General features: G+C 46.5%; 1 protein-coding gene across 1 annotated transcript in view; it reads right to left on the bottom strand.

The window, feature by feature from the left end:
* Positions 1-26,738, bottom strand: part of aacs (acetoacetyl-CoA synthetase) — a 38,744-nt gene extending 12,006 nt beyond the window's left edge. Inside the window, exons 1-11 of the mRNA XM_062542754.1 lie at positions 26,056-26,738; positions 25,358-25,461; positions 24,240-24,360; positions 22,336-22,449; positions 15,387-15,484; positions 13,811-13,925; positions 13,606-13,687; positions 13,202-13,352; positions 10,304-10,384; positions 9,001-9,125; positions 1,313-1,377 (exon numbers count right to left, since the gene is read on the bottom strand). Coding sequence (XP_062398738.1) covers positions 1,313-1,377; positions 9,001-9,125; positions 10,304-10,384; positions 13,202-13,352; positions 13,606-13,687; positions 13,811-13,925; positions 15,387-15,484; positions 22,336-22,449; positions 24,240-24,360; positions 25,358-25,461; positions 26,056-26,188 — 1,189 coding nt within the window. The 5' untranslated portion in view covers positions 26,189-26,738. The remainder of the gene's footprint in view (positions 1-1,312; positions 1,378-9,000; positions 9,126-10,303; positions 10,385-13,201; positions 13,353-13,605; positions 13,688-13,810; positions 13,926-15,386; positions 15,485-22,335; positions 22,450-24,239; positions 24,361-25,357; positions 25,462-26,055) is intronic.
* Between the last annotated feature and the right edge of the window lie 210 nt (positions 26,739-26,948).

Here is a 26,948-nt window from a genome sequence, read left to right as displayed (position 1 = left end):
AAGTACTCTTTGCACGGCTGGCTGGTTTGATGCGCGGGAGGCATCTCAGGAGCCCCGCTGCTCACTCCACAGGGGGGGTGGTGGGCTCTCTGTGCCTGAGTGCTCCCCTCTCTCCCTCCCTCTCTCTCCCCCCCTCTCTCCCCCTCTCTCTCTCTCTCTCCTCCTCTCTCTCCCCCCTCTCTCTCGGTGGGGATGAGACAGGCCCTCTCTCTCTCTCTCCCCTCCCTCTCCCTATCTCTCTCTCTCTCTCCCTCCCTCCCTCCCTCCCTCCCTCTCCCTATCTCTCTCTCTCCCTCTCTCTCTCTCTCTCTCTCTCTCTCTCTCTCATCCCTCCCTCCTCTTCTCTCTCTCTCTTTCTCTCTCCCTCTCTCCTTGGTGGGGATGAGACAAGAGGGTGCCGCTGCCAGAGAGGCTGCTTCCCGTCATCACAGCGCTGTATCAATTACGCCACACTTAGAACACATAATGCTGGACAAAATGGCCGCCACTTAAGGGCATGCAGGAGGGGGGTGGAGAGGGGGAAATACAGGTTTGGAGTACTCTGCATGTGGAGGCAGAGGACTACAATCCCGCCTTTTCTTTCAGCAGGTGTGCACCCATTTAGAAAAACTGGCAGTCATTTTTTGGGCGAAGTGACACTGTGGAAAAGCACTTCACTTTTGGTAAAACGTGGAACAGGAAATACACAGTGCGTCTATGACATGTCCTCCACTCTCAATAAATGTAATCACCTCTCTCTTCACTACCGCCCCCCCCCCCCCAAAAAAAACCCTCCTCTCCTAAACAGCAGCCTCCACCCCCTACCCTCACCCCCTCCACCCGTCCTCTCCTGCTTAGCAAGTCAAATGCCACTGTTATTCCTCAGGGGGGGTGTCCACACGTACGTGTTGGAAGAAAAGGGCAGAATAATATTCCAAAAAAACAGCGTATGATTAAGTTTAACCGAAGCATTGAAATGGGCGAGCGCGGCCCAACAATCACCGGTGCGCTGACGCACTCTTCGGGAGTCCCGCGCTCCGCTCGTGTGCTCGGAGGCTGAGCGGCGAGCCACTTGCGCCCACTCATGCCCTTAACGAAGGGTGGCACAGGCGAGCTCCAAATTAATGAGGCGGCAGAGGTGGCGCCTCTCTGAATAGAGGCGGGAGGCGAGCGGACCAGGTGGTGAGGGACGATTAAAGGTGGCGGCGGAGCAGGGGACCTCTCCTCTCCATCAGCGAGCAAAGTGAGCTGTGTTTAAAGAGGTGGCTGGAATTGTGGTTAGTCTGAGTGTGTGTGTGTGTGTGTGTGTGTGTGTGTGTGTGAGGGTGCTCACCTGGCTTCAAGTTGCGCTCCTCCAAAACCGCCAGCCACTTCGCTCCTGTCCCGAATATCGTGATCCTGGTGGGATAAGGAGAACATATGTCAAGGTTTAAGATGGCAATTCTTGAATAACGTAAGTGAATCAGACTCATTTCCATGTGCAGATACATTTAAACTTCTCAACTTCTCATATTAAGGAGGGTAAATTCTGCTTCATTTCCAAACCTTATAAAGGTCTGTACATTTGGAATTGTTGCCCTGCGTTTCTGTATCATGGTATCAAGTAAAGATCCCAACAGAAACTTACTACAATGTGTTGGAAAGCCACCAAGGGTATCCTTAACCACATATTGATTGTGCATTACTTTTTAGCCCTTGAACGATACAAACAGGGAAGTTCATGACTTATTGATGTGAGCATCATTAACTGTTCTTATAAACCATTAAAAACGATTTTCGCTTTAGGTCATCTAGCATTGTACGCCTCATTCAAAGAATATGTAATTATGTAAATGGCCTGATCTAATTAGCATGAAAAGTTTTAATGGCAGTAGCGCTGCAGTGATGATAGATCTCCACATAAACTCCTCTTATTGTATCTGTGCAAACCATGCGTAGTCCAGTTTAGCGCACAACAACAAAATATTACTTGGAAAGCACTGGCATCGGGTGGTTAATGAAAAAAAAGAAAGGGGGGGGAAAAAGCCAACTCGATATTCTCTCCCGGCTAGTCAAAATGTCCCATCATTATAGGATGTTTTTTCAGATCAAGATGATTTTCCAGATGATTACAGATCTAGGTCTCTTCTCATGCACTTTTACCATATACTGTATACCATTCACCTCCTTTTGTGGTTTATTGAATGTCTCTACTGTTTAGCAAGTGTATTAACTACTAAGTCTAATATGTGTAATGTCTATTGTTGTCCATGTAGAAATTGTGCTGCAGACTTTAATACACTGTAATGAAACCGCATTCCACTGGCATTAGTCGTGTGGCCATTAAACTATCAATCTATCAATAAACAGCCAACTAAAGCAATGCAATCTTTTATAGAACTGTGGTAAATATTTTCAGAGTGAGTACATGACTTCCTGGAAAAGGTTTACAACCACTTTCACTTTTATAGGTGATAGCTCTGATGGAAGTTAGCTAACAGCTTCGATTGTTTGGTCATTTCTTAACAACAGCATTTATTGATCTAAGTAAGACATTATAGCAAATGTGTATCCATGTTTTCAATTAACAGACCATTGATGAGAACCTTGCAGGCTCAAGTCATCTGCCCAAGAGGCAAAATGGCATCTTGTAGCAATTATGGCTTTCCAACTCTTCTCAAACACACACATACATACGCACACACGCACGCACACACACACACACACACACACACAGATGTATTTACAGACACAGAGACACACACACACACACACACACACACACACACACACACACACGCACAGAGAGAGAGAGAGAGAGAGAGAGAGAGAGACACACACACACACATGCACAGAGAAAGACAAAGAAAGAGTTTTGTGTGTGTGTGAGAGAGAGAGAGATTTAAAAAAAAAAAAAAAAAACACCACCTTGCTTTGGGACATTCAATTCAAAATCTGAAGATAAAATGTGGGACCTCATTGAAATGTATCTGCGAAGACACTTCCCAGGAACCAACATGAAATATACTTCCTGGAATCCATAGGAGATATTTCTCTTAACAATGCGGTCTAGGTGTTTTTGGTCTGGTTGAAGGAGAATTCTAAATGTCTGGTGGTGACGAGCAATTACCAAAAAAGCAACAGCGATGGTGACAGGACACCCACTGTTTTAAATCCATGAAATACCAAACAAAAAGAGAGCAAAAAACAGGCTGAAGTAAGCGCAACATCGCCACAAGGTTGAGCACAATCAGAGGTGCCGACGACAGAGCCTGACGCTTTGTGGTTCGGCTGCTGCACAGCCCCATGGGAAGTGTGTTCAGGTTCATTTCCAGGGCAACATGCATTTGTCAGTAGGACCTCAATCTTATGAGAGAATAGAACATGATTTGCCCAATGTACCACAGACGAGAGGGTGGGGTGGGAGGGGGGCCAAAGGGGGGGGGGGGACATATCCAGGTAGCTGAACATCCCCTGACGTCTCTTTTTCGAAAACTGCAAAACTCTTTCTGATTTGGTCCTTTGAAGCAAGGATTTACAGGCACAGGAACACTTCTCATTCAGCACCCTACATATTTGAAAGAGCACCGCAACGTGATGTTTACCTGCCTTGGAGAGTGCTTTAAGGCTAACAGTAGACATATAGTCTTAAACATCATTACAAATCTTTTATGATAGACCAGCAAAAGAAAAATAAATCCAGAAGAACACAACTGAATTTCAATTTCAATCACAGTCTTAAATTCTGGCTTAGGAAAGGTCACAACGTAAAACAGCATTTGGCTCCTTCTCCTGTCCAGCGGAATTCAGCGTGACGCAAATATCAAGAGGGCAAGTGCTGTGCTCACACAACTATGTCAACCAATGACTTTAGGCGGCACGGTAGTGAAGAGTAGAGGCATTCCCCCCGACCTTACAAGTGAAAAATAATCGTTGTGATTCCCAGCCCTCAGCCTTCGCCTGCGAGACCTCCATGCTGTTTATTAAACTAAGTCGGAATGGCAACAGCGTGCGGCGAAAACAAACTTCGCCGCGTCGAAAAAAATCCTCTTTGCCTCCGATAATCCATCCCCTTCTCCCACTCTCGCTCCCGCTCAGCGGCCCATTTCCCAGGATCATTTCTCCACTAATAAATTCATACAATTCAATAAAGCTTCCAGCGCAGCAAAGCGACGGCTGGGCTGGTTGTATAAAAGTCATTTGTTTGTCGTTCCTGGAGGTAAGTCGTGAAGGCAGCCAACTGGGAGTGTGTACAACTTGTCACTGCTGGTGTGTAGGAATCGAAAATTTGACTAACTTATCAATACGTTTCGGGGATCCATTCTGTAAGTCTTATTCAACCAAATCTATTTGTTATGAAACAAGAGCGCTGTTTCCTCATTTTGCCCTGCTATGTTTCCTGCTTATTTTTATGTTTGATTCAGCCTATCAAGGCACAGGTCCACCATGAGGTGAAGTGGAAGACATTCAGCATTACTGTAGCATGCATCAAGGACTATTGAATATAATGAACAGAACTGATCAATAAGGGAAATTTGATGAGAAAGACAGCAGAGCAGTTTCTTTGGGGGGAAAAAAGCCTGTTTCTACAGCCCGTGCCTTTGTTACCTAAAAATGCGACTCATTAATCTAGCTACCCAAATACATCTTTAAAGATTCACACAAACCTGTGATCCAGTACATCAGACCGGTATAAAAGCAATATAGTGCCTATCACTCACTTCCTGCTGCATCTCAGAACATCTTTTCAATAATCTGGCCATGTTAGATCTAAGATACGATTCCATTTGGACAGACATCCATTCTGTGTCTGTTGCTTATCTGTTTGAGGTCTCTCTCTGAGGAGTCTTGCTGTCTCTATATATATTAGTCCATCAAGACAAGATGGTGGAACCCTGTGACATGGTTTACATTCTTAGCTTGACATCTTTGCAGGGCCAGCCCTAGCATGGTTTTCATAACCTCCGTAAAGCCTTCACTTACCATAGAGAATATACAATGGAAATGATTTTTTAATGAGCACTTTAGATCTATTCTATACAGGTGGATATATACTTCAAAGTTAGAAGAGGACAAAGATCTGAGTTCTGGTTCTCTGACAGGACAGAAGCTGCCAGGTTCTCTGCACTCACGGAGCACAAAACTATGACAAGTTCGTAAAGGGCCATCACCATCGTTTGCTGAAGTTTCTCTGCCTTTTAGAAGAAGGGGGGAGCACGGCAACGGTGTGAAAAGGAAAGTGCAAGTGAGCAAGCGTGTGAGTGTGTCTCCCTCTCTCTCTCTCTCTCCAACACACACACACACACACACACACACACACACGCACGCGCACACACTGCAGCAGAAGAACTGACAGGTGGCACGTTGGCACTCCGCTCACACCACCTCGACGCAGAGTGTGTGCGGGGGAAACACAGCGCTTAATTCCCCCAACACCGACTCATCTCCTGAGGAAACAATAGAGACCTGATGGACCGTGGACAAGACATCCACAACACCACCACCACCGCCATCGCCACCGTAACCACCACCACCACCACCCCACCCCCCAGCACCTCAACCACACACCCCCCCCCCCCGCGCTCCCCCTACTCCCTCTGTTCCATCTGCATGTCGACTACAAGAGAAGCTCGATTAAATATCGACCACGTTTTCAGATTTAACACCGCTCATCGCGACGGGGCTGCGGCGGCCGACTCCGACGGGAACGCCGCGACCAGGGCCCGTGTCTGTGTGATTAAACACGCTGGCACAGTGGTCGCCAGCCGATGGTTTATTCATAGTGCCACTTTTTGCTGCACTCTTTTTTCTTTTTTTCTTGTCGCCCACCCCAGAAGCTGCGCATGTCAATGGGCCGTGATCTGCCTCCCAGACGGCATATTGTCCTCAGTGTAAAATGCTAAATTAGTCAATACAAGTTTAAGCACAACTAAGAAGTCGTGAGGGGCTGTTTTTCCGCTCCTGAGCCAAATCGTTCCGAGCAAAGAGAGTTAATGTTACTCGGGCGTATCCACCGAAGGGCAGTTTGTTCTGAAACGATTCCAAGCCGTCCCCGGTTCAGCATGGTCGGACAGCCGTACTGCCGCGCAGCACAAGCAGTGAATCGCTTTGATAACGTCATGCGTCTCTGACCCAATACTAAGATAAGATAAGAAAACGTTATAGTCCATTAAATGTACATAGAACAGAACACTGTCTTTTGGCAATTCGGCAACACAGTGAAAAATAGAACACACAAAGTACCTACGATAAAATAAGCTTTAGCAGTAGCAATGAGGTTGTAGGGGGGTATTTTGTTATGTTTTTTGTCCAGGACTGTCATGGCTGGAATGATGATTGTCATGGCTGGAATGATGAGTGAAAGGGGCGGGTGGAGTGGTGATAGACCCGAGTTGCCTTCTTGGTCACGGACTAACTACATAGGTGCACTTTTTACTGACAAGCACTCGATACACAATGGATTTTATTGAGCGCCTCTGATAAAAATAGGACTGAATCGTAATCTACATAGCGACAGGGATCAGCGGTGGTGTGCGGGGTGGTATGGAATCTAATCAAATCAAACGCCGAAAACAGAGGGCACCGCTCTCATGCGGGCACCCATGTGCGGGGCTCTAGAGAGTGGAATCCTCCACAAGACAAGACCCAGTATGGGTCGCACATTTGCTTAGGAGCTTTCCATTTACCCATCTGGCCCACAAGGAGCTTTGTGGGGGTCGACTGAAAGAACTTCCTTTACCTTTAGCATGATAGGGCTGATTGCACTACAATCTTTGTGCATATTCTGCATTGAGCATTAGCAGCCCAAAGGGTAGAACATGTACAACTGGCTGTGCCGACTATCTGGTCCTACGGTCAAATACAACCAAGAGCCTCTAGAACACAGGACCAGAGAGAGAAGATACACCTACACAACCAGGTATAACTCAACACACACACACACACACACACACACACACACACACACACACACACACACAGCAAACCCCATCAAGCCCTATCCGTTACAGGCCAGCCTCTTGAGAGCTAAGCCCACCTAATGACAACTGTTGACGTAACTGTGGCAACGCCGTCCTCTATGACACCTGTCACGAAGGCAGAACATTTCATTCAAACTACAGGACTGGCAAGGTATGTGAGTGGTGTGTGTGTGTGTGTGTGTGTGTGTGTGTGTGTGTGTGTGTGTGTGGAGGGGGGTTATAACCTGCCAAGCCGACTGTCGATCAGGCGTATAAAAAAAGTCTCTGTAAATAAAGAAGTAGAAGCGAGATCTAACAGCAGGCTATTTTTTTTATCAGGGCGAGCTTGTGAGCGCGTGCGGTGTGCGGTGTGCAGTGTGCCCACTGCGGAGTGGACCGTGTGCGGTGTGTGGTGGCAGCGGGCGAGGGCTGTGGTGGTGGTGGTGGTGGTGGTGGTGGTGGTGGAGGTGGAGCCGCTGAGTTCCGGTATAATACACATTACAGGTGAGGCTGGCAGCAGGAGGGGAGGGGAGGCTGATGCACCAGTTTAAACCAGTTTCTGTGGGGTGTCGAGATATATTTATGTGCAGAGAGGGGGCCTCTCTTCTCCTCTGTGAGTGTGTGTGTGTGTGTGCGCGCATGTGTGTGCGTGTGTGTGTGTGTGTGTGTGTGTGTGTGTGTGTGTTCCTTTGTGTTGCCTTCTGAGGGGGCTACAACAATGTCTGTCTATTTTATCCCCTTTAAAGGAAACGGCACAGGGGAACACAATGGGAATGAAGAATGCAGAGGGGTTTTTTTTTTATCATCTGGGGCTGTGGAGAATGTACACACACTGTGCAACCTAGGTGCACACACACACATACACACACACACACACAAACGCACATGCAAATAAGCTGAAGACACTCAGCCACACACACACACACACACACACACGCACACAATAAGACTGTGCCGTGTGAGAGGAGGAACACAAGCCTGTCCCTGTGTGTGAACTCAGGTGGCTCTCTAAACCCAGCTCACAGCAGCATCCTGAGGCAATCTCCTCTTCTCGAAGGGACAGATCAATCCAACACAAATGTGGGACCCCAGGTCATAAAGGGACTACATAATGATCAAAGAGCTGTGTGTTTCTTTTAAACACACACACACACACACACACACACACACTCGGACTTGTCAACGCCGCTGTCACTCACATAAATGTCACGGCTGATGGTATCGTAAGGGGCAGTGGCACCTCATGCAAACGAGGCCTTAATGACGTCTTGCGGAGCACCCCTGGTGACTGGCCAGTGACTTCCTGTCCTCCCCCTGTCACCCTCCTCCACTCTGATCAACTCATCCAGAGCACCAACCCCCCCTACCTGCCACCTACCACCTACCATCGCCTCCTCTGGCTTCCCACCCCCACTCCCCCTACCATCACCTCCTCTAGCTCCCCATCCCCCCTCCACCTACCATCGCCTCCTCTGGCTTCCCACCCCCACTCCCCCCTACCATCACCTCCTCTTGCTCCCCACCCCCCCTCCACCTACCATCCCCTCCTCTGGCTTCCCACCCCCCCCCCCCCCCCCACCCCTACCATCGCCTCCCCTGGCTCCCCACGGTCATGTGTCCCCTCCAGTGCCCTCTCAGTCCAGCTGGTACACAGGGCTTCCTCCTCTCCAGACCCCGTCCCCCGCATCACAGATAACAACACCATGGTAACACCACCAGTACAGCCAGAGAGGGTTAAAGCGGATGGTAATGAAGGATCTTTGATACAGCTCTTTGGTAAGAGGTGAGTAAAAAATGCAGCTTGAAGGAAACCAGCACAGACTGAAACAGGAAAGCCACACAGCAGAGGCCATTAAAATACTGCTGGTCCTGGCCCCAGCCGTGGCACCTGCACCGCACGCCAGCCACCCGGGTTTGATTCCCGCCCCGTGGTCCTTTCCGGATCCCACCCCAACTCTCTCTCCCACTCACCTCCTGTCTCTCTCTACTATCCTATCTGAATAAAGGCATAAAAGCCCCCAAAAATATACTTAAAAAAAAAAAAAAAACCCTGCCCCCCAGCGTCCGGCCCCTGTCCTCTTACCCGAGCTCGTCCACCAGGTCCCAGAGTACGTTGGCGGTGGGCACCAGAGGCGAGCCGTCGTACAGCACCACCGACGCCCCCACGGCCAGCGACGACACCAGCCAGTTCCACATCATCCAGCCCGTCTGCGAGGACACAAAACACACACTTCAGGTTAGAACACACCTCAGGCACCCCCACATCCTGCTCATGGTCAACCACTTCCCACTCACCATCAGAAATATACCAACTGCCATCTTGTGAGGAGAAGGAGAGACGCACATTCCTGTTGCTCTGATAAATATAATTCCCCCTATAGTGCGCCTATCCAACGGTCAGGGCGTGAAAACATCTTTTTAAAAGAAATCATCTCATTCATTCATACAGAATTTGAACTCCCTTTAAGTTTATTGTGGTCATTACCTCCGCCAAGGAGGTTATGTTTTCATCAGAGTTTGTTTGTATGTTTGTATGTTTGTTTGTTTGTTTGTTTGTTTGTTTGTTTGTTAGCAAGATAACTCAAAAAGTTATGGATGGATTTCGATCAAAGTTTCAGGAAAGGTCTGAAAGGACCCAAGGAAGAAGTGGAGGTCTGCGCTCTCGGAGTGCTTTCCTAGTTACTTATAATATGGCTAATTGCATTTACTACACATACTAAGCACTCTTGTGTTGAGCCTACAATGCACTATAACTGAGCCTACACTGGCAATGTGCTATGGCCTCATTACGTAAATACAGAATAGCTCTGGCTAAGTAGCATGAATATGGAGGCCAGCCCGTTGCTCGCTGCTCAGTGGGAGATGCTGAAGATGACAGCCTCCTCCTCACTCTGTCATTTCCACAGACTGTCTGTCTCGGGACGCTTTGACTTCTTTTGAAACGACCTTTTCAAACGCTGACCGTTCGCAAGGCGCGCACTATAGGGGGAGATTATATTTAGCAGGGCAACACAAACAGTCAAATGCGTTTCAACAACACAAGCGCACGCACACACACACACACACACACACACACACAATTCTATGGTGGGTGTCTGCTTTTAAAATAACATCCCTGGGTGCCAAAAATAATTGGCTGGCTGAGGGGTCGCCTCTCTGAGCACCGACACTCAGCCTCAGTGTGACAGAGAAAATTATAGTTAACGGGAGAGGTGGGGGAGAGACAGAGAGAGAGAGAGAGAGAGAGAGAGAGAGAGAGAGAGGCAGAGACAGAGAGAGAGGGAGATAGAGAGAAGGGAGGGAAAGAGAGAGTGAGAGTGTGTGTGTGTGAGGGAGAAAGTGTGTGAGAGACTGAGACCCCTGCTGAGGAATGACGGCTGGCATACCGTAGTGTAGTAAATGATGACGTCACTGCTGGTCATGTTGCCATGGAGCATGTGCTCCTTCAAGTGTTGAATGAGGGTCCCCTACATCAGAGAGAGAGAGAGAGAGAGAGAGAGAGAGAGAAATCATCAAAAGAGGAAACAGCATGTCTACTCAAGTTAATAACAGGGTCATCAGTGTCCCATTGTGTTACTGGTCAACATTCGTGCTCGTGACCTAACAGACACAGAAGATACCCAAAAGAAGCTATGACACAAACACCCCCCCCCCCCCCCAAAACCTTTTCATTCATCTCCCCAGGAAGAGCACAAATGGGGCAGGCCCTTATCTCCACACCATCACATCTCTTTAACATGGCCCTCTAGTGCCTCGCCTCGCCGGGTAGTCTTTGAAGGTTGACGCGAGTGCATAAACAACCCTGCATGGCGTTGGGGGGGGGGGGGGATGGGGGGGCGGGTGCGGGTTAAGTGCGTGGCGAGCACCCCGTATTAATCTGCCTCGTGAATGACACGGATGCGCCGAGGCCTCTCTCTCTCGCCTCGCCTCGCCGCGGGGGGGTAATTACGCCACGAACGCCACCGCCGAGAGGAAGTCAGCTGCCTCCCATTGAACGGAGAGGAAGAAAAAGAAGAAGAAAAAGGGAGGAAAAAATAAATGTCATCATGGTATACACCTCCCTTTTCTCTCTCTCTCTCTCTCTCTCTCTCTCTGCTCCTTTTCTTCGCTCAGCAGCCGCAGCAGCAGCAGCAGCCCTCTTCAGGCTGACAGTCGGGCGCCTCTTTAAAATGAGCCTAACAAGGTGCTAGGCGTTAGCTTTAATTGCTAGCGCTGACTGGCGGGCGCGAGCGAGCGAAGGAGCGAAGGAGCGGGAACGGGCCCAGGTCTGAATGGCTGCTCCTCCACACATGTTCACAAGTATCTAATTATCCCTCCAGCAGAAGGACAGAGAGAGAAAGAAGGAGTGAGAGAGAGAGAGAGAGAGAGAAAGAAAGAAAGCGAAAGGGAGAGAGAGAGGGGGAGGAGAAAGAGAGGGTGTGTAGGAGAGCAGGTGACATCCAGGATGTCTGTTTAGAGAAGCAGCCGCAAAACAACCTCCTCCCCCACCCCACTCCCAAAACCCAAGAAGCACAGCGCACCTCCCTCCAACCATCTCGCCCCTGCTCCTGCTCCTGCTCCTGCTCCTGCTCCTGCTCCTGCTCCTGCTCCTGCTCCTGCTCCTGCTCCTGCTCCTGCTCCTGCTCCTGCCCCTGCCCCTGCTCCTGCTCCTGCCCCTGCCCCTGCCCCTGCCCCTGCCCCTGCTCCTGCTCCTGCCCCTGCTCCCGTTCCTGTCTCTACCAACACAAAGCCGCGGAGCCGTTTGTGGGGCATGTGCAACTCGGGGATGTCAGGGCGAACAAACACACAAACAAGGGCAAGATGTTACAATTCTCTCCCGCGCGCAGGCTTTTGTTCGTTCAGCCGCCTGGTGCGAGCTCCTTTGGAAATGAAAGGAATGTGTGTATGTGTGCGGGGCGGAGGGAGGGAGGGTGGTTAAAAAGACGGCAGAGCCTCTCATAAGTTAGACCTGGAATTCTGCATGTGTCTGAGATGAAAGGGAGGTGCAGCATGTGGGCTCTGGCAGGGGGAGCCGGCTCTGTCCACTGTCTCAGAGTGCCACCTGGTGGACGAGGATGGTAGACACCCTGCGTGTGGATCGATGCAGTCGAAATGGCACGGACACATCTCAGAGGTGGAAAAAACTACTGACTAAGAGATTGGTTGTTAACAGTTCCAAAACTCCCGTGACACGGAAGTATCCTGGAAAAAGTGCTGCCATTTTTTCCTACGGAAGTCCATGGGGGGTGTCGCCACTCTGTTTGATCTAGCACTCTGGATTCAGAGAGTAAAAGTCCTACCGTAGATTGGATCTGCCTGTCCACAGTGCAGATGACTTCACTAATTAACTCTACTTGGCAGAGGAATGGGGCTATTAGAGAAAGGATGGAAGAAATACATGGTTCTACTTTCTGAGCCCTGTGTGTGTGTGTGTGTGTGTGTGCGTACACACATATATCTGTGTGTGTGAGTGGTCCCATGCACATCCCTGAAGGGGTGTGTGTCTGTGTGTATCTAGAGAGATGCATCTTCCCTCAGCTCTGCATCTCCAGTGCCATCTTCCTGATAAGCTCAGTGCCCAGGGGAGCTCTCCTGATCCAGCTAACACCTAGCCTGCCTAGCGCCTACCACCTCTCAATGAGACGGGGTCTGGGAACCAAGCGTTCATTTTCTCGTATCTGAACAAATGCCCAGATCCATTTATTGGGCGCCACGGATGTCTATCATCTATCGCCGTGCTTTCCCCCCTGTTCTGTGATCGGTCCCCTATCTGAGGCAAAAATGAGGGCGGTAGTTTCCAGGCTGCCTTAGCAGCGTGAATCAAATCGCGCGCAAGGCAGCATGGGAATACCCAGGCTAGCGAACACCAGTAGGAAGTAAGAACAAGGGAGTCTCCCTACTACACCACATCACACAGCTCCAATACTTACGCCTCAAACATGTGCATCGATTGATCATCACCCATGCACCACCGTTCACACCACAAATGAGCCGGGGAATAAACTAGACCATGTCTACGCATTAGGAGAAAGCATTGGATCGATGACTTGTCACTCATCTTTTCTCTCCTCCAAAAGAAAAAAATCGATTCAAAAAAATAGCTAGAAGACAAATGACGTGACTGTAATTTTCAACACGGTTTGATTGATTGATTGACTGACGTCTTGTCAGATTAGATGACGGAAGGGAAACTATCCGAGGGAGCGGCGTCGAGTGGGGGAGTTTTTAATCAGGCAGTGGCTGAGAACGGGCGTTGGGGATTGGGGCTGGCTGGGAGGTGGGGGGGGGCAGACAGTGGTTCTTACCCCTGCGGAGTGCACCATACACTTGGGGGCGCCAGTGGTCCCAGAGGAGTACATGATGAACAGGGGGTGAGAGAAGGGCAGCTGCTCAAACTCCAGCTGGGGCGGATGGTCTCCCTCCATCCCTGTAGCCAGGAAATCCTCCAGGAACACACTGGGGAGGGGAGGGGGGAGGGGATGGAGAGAGAGAGGGAGAGAGGGAGAGTGAGAGAGAGAGAGGGGGGTGGAAGAGGGAGAGAGGGAGAGAGAGAGGGGGGGTGGAAGAGGGAGAAAGAGGGAGAAAGAGGGAGAGAGAGAGAGGGTTGGAAGTCAGATACAGACGCCAAATACACCTCACCCACATCATACTCCACCAACAGAAACAGACACAGACAGGCAAATGTGCACATAGTGTATACACCACTCACCTGTTTGGGACTTTGGACAAATCGATTTCTTGTCTGGAGTAGACATAGGGAATAATGACAACCTTCTCCAAATCTGGGAGCCCTGAAACACACACACATATTTCAGATTCAATAAAGCCCAATACAGTATACAACCCAAGCTGTAGCCTTCTACTGTCGCTGTGATGAGGACTGGTCATTCGTGTATGTCTATGCGGTGCTGTACCTTTGACCACACTGATGAGTTTGTCCATGTGGTCGTGCACTTTGCTGTTGTATCTGACAGCCGGTACCGAGAAGATGAGTTTGGGCTGGATTTGAGAGAAGCGGTCCAACACGCCCTGCAATGCCACAGAGGTGGGAACAGCGTTAGAAGCAGACATGACCTAAACTCAAACACGCACACACTCTCTCTCAAACTCACACACACACACACACTTAAGTTACTCCATCCTCAGTGGCACATATATATATAAAGACAAAGCTGTCGCTCCGTAATTCAAATCAAAGTCTTTTCATATATAAGTGTCTCTGTTCAAATCAAACCTGCTAACAACACAGGAAGACCTCACCCTAGAGGAGATTTTGTGCATGGTGCAGTTCTCTAATATGTCCACAGGGTGGCAGTATAAGCTGTGTACAACACAGGCCCTGGATAGCCACTCATGCGGTAACAGGTAACAATGCAAGCTGTCCTATTTACAGAGCAGCTACAGAGCCTCAGGGTCTTTCTGTATAGAATAAGAGCCCGTCTTGCATGCGCTTGCATGTGTGTGTGTGTGTATGTATGTCTGTGTGTGTGTGCATGTGTGTGCGTGTGTGTGCATAGACACGGTCTGAATGGACAAGAGCATGGACATGAACACCATGCATTCTCATGCAGAAAACCGTGGGCCTGCATCCATTTTACATCTAGTTGTTAATTTACTGCATTTATATCCATAAGATTAAAGAGAGACTGTGTGTGCATAAATGTGTCTATAAAGCGCGTGTATTTGTGTGCTTTGTATGTACACATACATTTCGAGCATCTGCACACACAGACGCGTACTTATGTCTATGCAGTCGTCCAACGCACCTTAATTAATGGCCTGTACAGACGCACAATTTTGTGTCTGTCACAATTATCTTATACGATTGGCCATGTCAGACTAGGCAATCAGAGAACCACAAAATATTGCCGCGTCTTGGTCGTAAGACTGGCCACATTACAAGATCGTCTATCGTAGCCTTCTTGTCACATGTCGTTACAGTGTCAGTGTCGACACGGGAGTCATAGGAGATTCCCCAAAAATTATGACATGCTAGACTTTTGGTCGTAACATTGTGGAATGTCGCAGACAATAAATTGTGGGTCGCTGAATACGCCACATTACAAGACACTTCCTCCTCCGAGTGTCGTTCCCGACATTGAATATTCGGACACGACAATGGAAATTTGTCGGCCACGACACAATCGTGGCAAAATCGGGCTGAAATCGTGTAGTCTGTACAGGCCATAAGACAATACACTAATCACTAGGTGTTGACCGCACTTCACCCCACACTCCATCCTACTGGCCCCTCACCACCCTGCCCCTCCAACAAGGCTGACCCTAAGGCAGACTGAACGTTTGAGTAGTGTTGTAAAATGTACAAGCTAAAGCTGTGGGAGAAACTTGCAAGCGTGAAACGAGAACACAGCGAAGAAATCGCCAAACCTGCACCGTTCCTCTTTAATTAAGACAATACACTAATCACTATGTGTTGACCCCACTTGACCCCACACTTCCCCTGTAACAAGGCTGACTCTCGGGCCTTACATTCACTCCAAAGTCTACGGACGTGGAGCTCCAGATGGCTCCTATACTGGCGGCAGCAAGCATGGCCTCTATAGCATGGACTCCATTGGGCAGGTAACCTGGAGGAGAGAGAGAACAGGTAGATAGGAGAGAGAGAGAGAGAGATATAGAGAGGGAGGGAGAGAAAGACAGAGAGGGGGCGCAAGAGAGAGAGAGAGAGAGAGGAAGTGAAGTTTAAGCAACAGTAGCTCAACGGAAAGATTATACTTTGACTATCAGATATAGCCCTCAGAGGGAGTGGTAAGTGACGAGAGCAGCAGGAACTCATCGCTAGAGCATACACAAGCCCACGCACAACAACAACTCTTAAAGCCCTCATGAGTATGAAAACATTCATGCTACAATGTTTATTTGAGTATGTGTAACAGGTAAGTATGAACTCTTAACATCCATATAGCTCAGAAATTAGGCTTCAAAGTAGGAAAGTTTCTGAAATTTTAAACCAATATCTGGTTATACAAATAAGGTATTACGCACAAGAAGACAGAGAGAAATGACAGTGCATAATGTTCTTGTCCTTAAAAAACATATAGGAGCAGTTATCTGTACTATGATGTAGCCTAGTCCAAGACTAAAATGAAAATAAACACTAAAAAATGCTTTTAGTCTAGAACTAGGCGTAAGTCCTTGCACAGGAAATTGGCCACAAAAGTGTGCATACTGGTACTCACTGTATCTCTGTATAGTATGCATACTTGCAATCTGTGTATGTACTCTGTATTGAGCCAGACTAGTGTGTCTAATGTGCACACACACTGGCTCCCTAAGACAGGGCAGCTAAGGCTAGGCCTCACCGTGACCCAGTGACCTGGTAATCTCCTAACCGGTTCAGAGACAAACACACGAGGACAAACCCGTTATGTCCTCCACTGAGCGACTCAATCCATACAGGAACTCAGCAACACGTCCCCAGCATGCATCTCCAATAAGCTCCAGCAGGCTTCACTTAGCATGTCCGCTGCTGACAGGACAGATATGACACTAGGGGAGTCACGACCACCACCATCAGCACTATTCCAGCTAGACGTGTTACAGTCTTCATCTTAAGAAGGGACTGTATTTAGCCGTACAACTACACTTATCACATTAAGGATAACAACTACTCTAGTATTTAGTATGATATTGCCCAAAGAATGACTATTACCCTCTGGTATGATATTGCCCTAAGGATGACCATTGCCCTCTGTATGATACTGCCCTAAGCATGACTAATGCCCTCTAGTATAGTCTGATATTGCCCTAAGGATGACTATTGCCCTCTGGAATATAGTAGGATATTGCCCTAAGCATGACTATTGCCCTCTAGTTCTCCGGTATCCTCCATGTGTAAGGAAAGACACAAGATATAAAGAACGCTTGATAACAACAACGAATGATTGGGCTCTGGGTTCCGACTTACTCTCAAACGCACGGTTATCTTGTTATCTCTTTTTTTAAAGTCTTTTCCACAGAAGGTACGGTGTCGTCGTGACAGGGCTGGTTTCCTCCAGCTCTGAGCTGTCTTGATTGTCTTCTACAGTGTGGTCTTTGGCCTTTTATGACATAAAAACACACCGTACCCTTTTTCCTCCTTTTCTCACAAACATCCTTAAAAGCGACAGGCTATTTTGAGACGACGAGACAACAAGGTGGGCAACAAGGCGACGTATGAAAATGACTCATCCGTCGCCGGTCACCTTCTCATAACCGCTCCTGTTCTGTTCTACGGGGGCGGACAGAACCCACAGCGCTGGCCAGAAGCGTAATGGCCAACTTCCATTAGGCGGCCGGACTACATTCATAAAGATGGCCGCTCTTAATTTTTAAAGTGGCTATACAGTGAGGAGCACATGTATTTGATACCCTGCTAAAACAGGAATATAAAATCATCATTTGACAATTGATCTTAATGCCTTAACTCAAAAAATTAGTACAAATCAAACCGCCAAGGACACCAATTTTCTTTGTGATTGAAGAATGTATCGTAAATAGATAAATGTTTTCCTTAAATGCTAGGGGAAGGAAGTATTTGACCCCCTATGTAACCCTATGGGAATTTAACACATAGGGTTAACATAGGGGCAGGCAGATTTTTATTTTTAAAGGCCAGCTATTTCATGGATCTAGGATATTATGCATCCCGATAAATTTCCCTTGGCCTTTGAAATTAAAATAGCCCCACATCATCACATACCCTTCACCATAGCTAGAGATTGGCATGGTGCTTTTTCCAGTAGGCCTATTAGCCTGTTTGATTTGCATTGAGCTCAATGAGCATCAAACAGGCTAATAGGCCTACTGGAAAAAGCACCATGCCAATCTCTAGCTATGGTGAAAGGTACAGTGCCTATAGAAAGTTATCATACCCTTTTGAAATAGTTACTTTTTTTGTCTTACAGCCTGAAATCAAAACCCATTTTAAAAAAAATCTTTTCCAGTTTTATTTACAAATGTAGCTGTACAACATCAAAATAATGAAAAAAAAGTAAACAGTTCTGAAAATTAATAAAAAATTAAAAGCTAGAATAGCAGGGTTGGAAAAGTCATCATACCCCTGACTTAATACTTTGTCAAGCTTCCTTTTGCTTTCATTACAGCCATCAATCTGTTTGGATATGTCTCTATTATAGCTTTGCACACCTAGATAGGGGAATATTTGCCCAATTTTCCGTGCAGAATTGTTAAAATTTAGTCAAATTCTGTAGGGAATGGCGATGGACTGCTCTCTTCAAGTCAATCCACATATTTTCTATAGGATTTAAGTCAGGGCTCTGACTTTGCCACTCAAGGATATTCACCATCCTATCCTTAAGCCACTGCTTTGTTCTTTTGGCAGTATGTTTAGGATTTTTGTCGTGTTGGAAGGCGAATGACCTCCCCATCCTCAGCTGTTTAGGAGAGGGACGCAGGTTTTCCTCAAGAATTTTGGTGTACTTGGCAGCATCCATTTTCCCTTCTATCCTGACCAATTGCCCAGTCCCCGCTGAAGAGAAACATCCCCAAAACATAATGTTGCCCCCACCATGCTTCGAAGTAGGTATGGTTTGTTTTGGGTGTGTTTGGGTGTGTATACTGTGTTTGGTTAGCGCCTGGAGCTCAGTCCAAAAACTTCAATCTTAGTCTCCAAAAAGTTCGATCTTAGTCTCATCTGACCATATAAGCTTTTTCCATATGGTAGCAGAATATTCCAGATGTGTTTTTGCACTGAACTCCAAGCGCAATGTTTGGCGAAAACCAACACAGTACACCACCCAAAACACACCATACCTAGTGTGAAGCATGGTGGGGGCAACATTATGTTGTGGGGATGTTTCTTTTCAGCGGGAACTGGGCAATTGGTCAGGATAGAAGGGAAAATGGATGCTGCCAAGTACACCCACATTCTTAAGGAAAACCTGCGTCCCTCTCCTAGACAGCTGAGGATGGGGAGGTCATTCGCCTTCCAACACGACAATAATCCTAAACATACTGCCAAAAGAACAAAGCAGTGGCTTAAGGATAGGATGGTGAATATCCTTGAGTGGCAAAGTCAGAGCCCTGACTTAAATCCTATAGAAAATATGTGGATTGACTTGAAGATAGCAGTCCATCGCCATTCCCTACAGAATTTGACTAAAGTTTAACATTTCTGTACGGAAAATTGGGCAAATATTCCCCTATCTAGGTGTGCAAAGCTATAATGGAGACATATCCAAACAGATTGATGGCTGTAATGAAAGCAAAAGGGAGCTTTACAAAGTATTAAGTCAGGGGTATGATGACTTTTCCAACCCTTTTATTCTAGTTTTTAATTTTTTATTAATTTTCAGAACTGTTTACTTTTTTTTCATTATTTTGATGTTGTACAGCTAAATTTGTTAATAAAACTGGAAAAGATTTTTTTTTAAATGGGTTTTGATTTCAGGCTGTAAGACAAAAAAAGTAACTATTTCAAAAGGGTATGATGACTTTCTATAGGCACTGTATGTAATGATGTGGGGCTATCTTAATTCCAACGGCCAAGGGAACTTTATCAGGATGCATAATATCCTGAATCCATAAAATAGCTGGCCTTAAAAAATAAAAATCTGCCCGCCCCTATGTTAACCCTATGTGTTGAATTCCCATAGGGTTACATTGGGGGTCAAATACTTACTTCCCCCTAGCATTTAGGAAGAACATTTATTTATTTACGAAACATTCTTCCATCACAAAGAAAATTGGCGTACTTAGCGGTTTTATTTTTACTCAATTTTTGAATTAAGACATTAAGATCAATTGTCAAATGACGATTTTATATTCCTCTTTTTAGGCAACTTTAGCATGGTATCAAATACATTTTCTCCTCACTGTATATTCTCCGCCGCCCCCTTGGGGACAGATCCCACTTAATCAAGCAGCGGAGCCAAGGCCACACGGCAACGGCTCACATTTCCAATAGCACCCCCCACCCAACTCTCTCCCGCGCCCATGTCGTCAATTCCACACACACACACACACACACACACACACACACACCCACACAGACACACATAGCCACCCAACTCTCTCCCGCGCCCATGTCGTCAATTCCACACACACACACCAAACTCTCTTCCGCGTCGTCAATTACACACACTCACACACACACACACACACACACCCATATACACTCCTATATACACACACACAGACCATGCGTCGTGAATCACACACACCACACACACACACACACACACCCATATACACTCCTATATACACACACACAGACCATGCGTTGTGAATCACACACACACACACACACACACACACACACACTACACACACACACACTACACACACACACACACTACACACACACACACTACACACACACACACACACACACCAGAAAGAGAGCGAGAGAGGAGGGACCAGGCCAATTTATGGATCCCTGTGACAGAACGTAAATCCGGACTGATGTGCTGTCCTGCCGGCACCGTGACGTCTAAAATTGACACATTGCCGGCACGGCTCCATTGGCTTCACGACAACATCCTCAATCGTTTTAACAGGTAAACACTGGAGCTCACTGGAGCATCAATACACCTCAGAAATGAGGCTTCAACGTAGGAAAGTCCACGCCAAATCAGTTTCAATTTCTGGCTATATAAATACGAGCATTACTCACAAGAAGACCGAGAGAAATGAAAAGGCAGAGAGTGTAGAGTCAAAGAGTAACGTAAAAAAAAGACTGAATGAATTAAAGAAGACATACTGTAAGGACAGACTGATGGGAATAATTTACATAAGAGGGATTTGGCTCTTAACTCTCCCTTCTTATTACTCTGATGGGGCCATTGTGAAGGGGCGAGTGGCCAATAAAAATCCTCCTCTCCATTAGGGGGGAGCGTGTGAGTCACTTTGGTCCAGACGCAGTCTCCCAGATCCCACCCAATGACATCATCAAGGAAGCTGCTCACCGTTCAAGATAATAAAGTTAGACACACTTTAGTATCCAACATGGCTTTTCTTAGGACGACATACACCTCCACCCCCAAGCACACACACAAACACACAAACACACAGACACACACGCACACACACACACACACACACACACACACACACACAGTCTAGAGCTGTGCCATAGTGTATTGTTTATCATATATTGTGATTATTCCTCCTTCCTAACAAGCCTACATCACTACAGACTTTCATTACAATAACAGCAGATTGACGTTCTGTGATTGACCCTCGTTGTGCATCGTGATGCTACCTGATTTCCTTATGGATTTGGGTGGAATAGTGAACAATTGACAGCCAAGCTTTCCTGACTGGTCATTGCTCCTCTTTGTATATTCAAATCTGTGGGATTCTCTTTGCATTTTAGGCTTTTATAAGAAACTATACATTCAAATGACAGATTCATTCTAATATGCTATCGGAATATGAAATATCAAGATTTCTATCGAGATTTTGGTCATATAGCACAGCCTCAGAACACCATACTCACTCAGAGCCACACACACACACACACACACACACACATACCCATACACAGACACAGATATTAACAGACATAAACCTGTAACTGTGACCGTGAGCAATAATACGATTAATCGATTCTGGAGCTCTAATAAATCCGTTCGATATAATCACAACACAGGTACAGTAACAAAATGCAAGAAAAGTGAAACAATGTTTGAGCAAGATTGAGTTTCTCAAGGCTCTAAGTTCTATCTGAGAGGCCAAGGCCGTATTAACATAGGCCTGAATAGAGCGGGCTGTGTTCTGTTCCAATAGGCACATTCAGTGGCTGTGGGGAGCTCACCAACACAGGGCCCCATACATTCACACAGAGACTGCCCACTGTGGGATTCCAACAGACAGGCCAAAAGGACCAGGGGGGCTTGGCCTAGCCTGACCAATCACAGCGTAGATGTGGGCCAGTCAAGTCTGCCGACACCAATCAGGGAGCCAAGATGTAATTTGAGTTTTTTTTGTGACAAGGAAACCAGCATTGCTAGACACAACATATGGAATGCGGATATGATTAGCAAATTATGTCAAAACAATCTGGATAATCATTTGCCACGTTTTACAGGCTGACTCACAGCTGTGTTTTGATTAGATACACAGCAATAATCAGCGTACTATCTCAAAAGTGACTCAGATTATTTTACAACTGCTCTGCCGACTGACTCAGAATCATGTGTTTTTGCGTAGAGAGGTAACTGCTCTTGCACTGCCCTGAGGATCTGCCCTCAGAGTCTGAAGATGAGACAGAAATGCCAGATCTGTCCCAGCTCTCCCTCGGCACCCCCCGAGGCCCGGACCAGCTCGAGTCCGTCACCGGGAGAGGAGCGGTGCGGTGCGGTGCGCCCTCAACCCCCCCGGCATCTCTCCGGCAGACAGCTCGTCCCGTGGCGGCTGTCATATCTCCACTGACCCCCCCTGACCCTCGGACGAGAGCGCTCGAGGAGAGACTCACCCACGACCCTGTCTCCCGTCCGCACGCCCATCTTCCTCATGGCGGCGGCGAACAGCGCCACTTGGCTCCTCAGCTCGCCAAACGTCACCTTGGTGATGTCTTCGCTTGCCTCCGCTGAAAAATAAAGAAGGGAGAGAAACACATACAGAGAGAATGATGGAGGGAGAGAGAGAGGGGTTACTGTTCATGTTCACAATGGAAAACTACCATACATTTGTTCAGTGTGATGAAACCAAATAAAGATGCTATAACTCAGCACGACTTAATTCATCTTCACAAGATACTGTAGAAGACAGAAGAGAAAAATCTACACATACAGTATATATGCATCTGTGACAACCCAATGTATTCAACCTGGGACTTTTATTAGTCCTCATGTTTCTTTTTCTATTTTGTTTTTGTTCAATGAGCTATCTTTGTTTACATGTACTATACATATGTCTTAGTTAAACAGGTATATGTGTCTTTGCGGTTACAATTCTGTGTGCATGCCACTTCTGAGGTATGACACACACTCAAACTCATGACCATCACTGGAAAAAAAGAAATTGCTTTCAAATAGTATGAGAATCTATAAGTCCATTTCCCCCATTGCTCTTCAGCCCATCTGAACCTACGTGTGCAAGTCACCCTCCACTCCACACACAGGGTTCACAGTGCTCATCTTTCATATCTCTTCCTTCCTAATGGTGAGATATAGAAAGAGATAGATGAAGAGAGAGAGATGGAGAGATGGAGAGAGAGAGATGGAGAGAGAGAGGGAGAGAGAGATGGAGAGAGAGAGATGGAGAGAGAGATGGAGAGAGAGAGAGAGAGAGAGAGAGGGAGAGAGATGGAGAGAGAGAGAGAGAGAGAGAGAGAGAGAGAGAGAGAGAGAGAGAGGGCATCGGATCATCTCCGCCTGCCTTGGCTCCTGTGCTGATGCCTTGCAGCCTCCCTGATCAATGGCACTCTCGTAATTAAAGTGGGCCGCGAGGAGCTCGCTAACCGCATCAGCTGGACGGGGCAGCCCATCCATTAAGATATGAGAAATCACAGGAGGAACGTCATGGACAAAACACTGCGGCAACAAATCAAATTAAAGAGCCAGGGTATTGATTTAATTTAACGTCAGCCCAAACCGGACTGATTCTATCTTTGGGGGAGGAGACGTAGCCTTGTGTTGCTATTTTTAAGAGCAGGACCTTGGCATGCTTAAGGTAAACAGAGGTATTATCCATACAAGATAACCACCTTAATGGCAGCCTACGAACGCTTTCCAGGACACAACGCAATCTAAGAGATAAGAACGCAGACAGGTATGAGCCTACCAATACGTATGAGCCTTGGACCCCAGATGGAAAATATTCTCATAATAAGATGGTGAACCATTAAAATATGAGAGGGACTCGTTAGGGTACACTAACCACCCTGACAACACAAGCAGACACCACATATTGATAATAGGCCTGTACAGTAATTTCCCGCATATAAGCCGCATTGTGTATAAGCCGCAGGACAGTGTTTTATGCAAGTTAAAAGAAACAAAACTATATTAACACCATATTAATTGCCCCTGTGTATTAACCTCATAGTGTAAGAAATTTGGCAAAATCAATGTATGAGCCGCGGCTTATAGTCGGGAAATTACGGTAGGTATGTCTCAGATATTATGACATTTTATTTGTATATTGCTTCACCACACCATTTTAGTTTATATATAAAGTAATCAGACCATAATGAGTAGGGGTTAAGGAACCTAAACCAGCATTATCAAACTGATATGTTGACTGACCATGGGAGATGATGACCCTCAAGTAAGAGCACTGATCTGAGCTGCTTGACCTCTACTTCATTAAGGCATTCCATTGGCACATCACGCCATGGCAACTGAGATCAAAACTGAACTAAAAAGCTGAACTCACTGGTAGCATATAGAGCCACTTTATCCTGGTCCTTGTGTTTGAGGAGGTTTTCAGCGTAATTCAGTCGACTGCCTATAAACCACTCAGGCACCTCTGATATCCTCTTTGACACGTCGATGACCTGGGCAAAAACAGGCACACAGAGGGGACAAATGATCAGTCTTTTATTCAAAATAATCAATGTCATATGAATGTTATACGAACTGACCAATCCTGTCTTTAGGGCAACGTAGTTGTTTACTCTGAGGAACCGGACTTCAGTTTTGGGTCAAATTGACATGTAAGAAAATGACGTAAGAATGTATCTGTGCCAACCTGTATATAAATCAAACAGTCGATAATCCTGTGCATAGTCCATTACTATACAACTTCCTTCTCGGCTCCTGTTCGGTCAAAGGTGTGGCAAGACAAATATTATTTTGCACATGACTATGTGTGAGTAATGTAATCATGAGAGAGCTAAATGAACCAGCCATCTTGTTTACAGCCTCAGATTTTATTTCATGTTGCTATCACTGCACAGAAAAATACTTACTTAAGTACTCACATAACCACTCGCTACAATGTCAACCTTCAGCAGAGACTAATTGTTGAAGTGACATATTCTCTGGGATTCCTGACTATCAGTGCATACCACATAGAATATTATATGCAGGGGCTACAATGGCACTGCATTACAATGCAAATTCGTTATACTGGTTCGGCTTGATTTACTTGTCCGTCATCACCACACACACGAGCAGATCAGGAAGACGTACTGTATAGTATAACAATGTCTCAGGTGTGAAGACACACACCTCGTCATCTGGCCACGTTATATTAACAACAGTAGATATTTTAGCCATGTCATTTCTAAGGGGAGGAGTAGGCCACATGTTGTGATAACACTAGAATAACTCAGCTGGACTCCACTGCGATTGCATGCATGACTGAGGAAGGAACAATCCCCTCCTTTCCCAGGGTTAGTGGAGGGGGGTGAAGGTGGCCATGCATTGTCCGGTCCCCCACACCCCCAATATCTGCACTGACTGTAGCCTACATAATGAGGACGCTCATTGTATCATTGGGTACACAACAGCGCATTTCACATCAGAAACATAACGGAACTGCAGGCCTACCTCTTCATACTTCCTTGAGCTGACTACCCCACAAAACCTCCACACCTCTGCCCAAAACTCTGGGTAGTTCTGAATGGACCACTGGTAGAGGTCATCATAGTTGGCTGCAAATGAAACAGACGTTACAACCATCACAGAAGATAACTTTGTGTCGCATTAATTAAATGAAGCATGAAAACAAAATTGAACATTAAGTCTACTTCAAAATGTAGGCTACTTGGCAATGCAAACAAAAAATAGGATATTCTGCTAGTCATTTCTGAGTGAGGAAAGTTTTGGAGACAAAACACTAAACCTATGAAAGACTAGCCTTCTCATACAGGGTTACTGTACTCAATCAAATGATATCTTCCATTGGAGCTCAGTCTTCTTCACAGTAGCTATTTAACTTACTCAAATGAAAACGACCAACTGAATAGCTTTTCCAGTGCTTCACAATACAAAGCGTAGACCTATGAGAGAATGAGCTCCTAAAGCTTCTTACTAAAATAATGCTGCTTTCAATTCACGTCTACGGATTACATCATAAAAGAGAGACAGGAAAGTTTGTGTGAGGATTCTTTACTGTCTATGGATCCTACATGTAGCCCAGACAGACAGACACACATACTAGACAAGTCATGTTTATGAATGACTGCTATCCAACACTTGGCTCAGTGGTCAGAGGCAGGAGTAACATCAGCAGCTAACACACTTACCCAGATTAAGCCCGAAATCTCGATTCACCTGCGACCTGAACCGATCCATCTGTGTGTTCTTCTTGGAGTCTGGGTACCACAACGCCTTCGACTCCATGATTTCCATGCTCTTCCCGTCGATGTCTTTCGGCATTGCGGACACTTTCGCACAAGACTACACCAGATGTCCTTTAAAACGTTTAGGGTTGTGAGGGGGACAACGCTAGAGCGCACGGACGTATTCAACAGGACAGTAACCTAGAGAGTCATGCACACTGTCATGTTCCACTTCCTTGCAGCCACGGAGGTAATCTAGTCAGCCCCTCAGTCTCCGCCCCCAGATGACACACGAGGCGTCGAAACCCCTCCCTCCTGTCCTCCGCTTAGCAAAATAGACCCTTAAAATATTTGTTTTCAAACTGTTACTTGATAAATTATGATATATAATGGTTGATTGAATTGTTACTTTTATTTTTGTCAGTGTAACTGTTTGTAATAATTTCTAGCACTATACTCTAATAGACTAGCATACAATGGCCTAGTCTTGGCAACACATTTGGAAATGGTGTTAGAAATGAAAAAGGTATGCTCTGTGCAAAAAAAAAGAATTTAAGCTATAAAGACGACTACATGTTGCTTTCAACATGACACCGCTAGAGCACATGTATGATAGACTAGTCTACTTAATGCATTTAATAGTCTATGCATTTATCTTAAAGATGTGCAAATGCATTCTAGCTATTGTATTATCACTACACTATAAGAATCTGACTGAAGTTCTTCAAGGTGACACAAGTTCAGTGTCCTATTTTGTCCTTTTGAATAGTCTCCCTCCAGAACATGTCGCAACGATACATGGCAACGGCGCACCACCGGTATTACTCTACTTGATTGGCTGCTTAGACTGGCCTCAC

The sequence above is a fragment of the Sardina pilchardus genome, chromosome 8 (assembly GCF_963854185.1).
Source record: "Sardina pilchardus chromosome 8, fSarPil1.1, whole genome shotgun sequence".
Taxonomy (NCBI): Eukaryota; Metazoa; Chordata; class Actinopteri; order Clupeiformes; family Clupeidae; genus Sardina; species Sardina pilchardus.
Note: the sequence above shows the minus strand (reverse complement) of the source record. Positions and strands in the feature narration are given on the sequence as shown.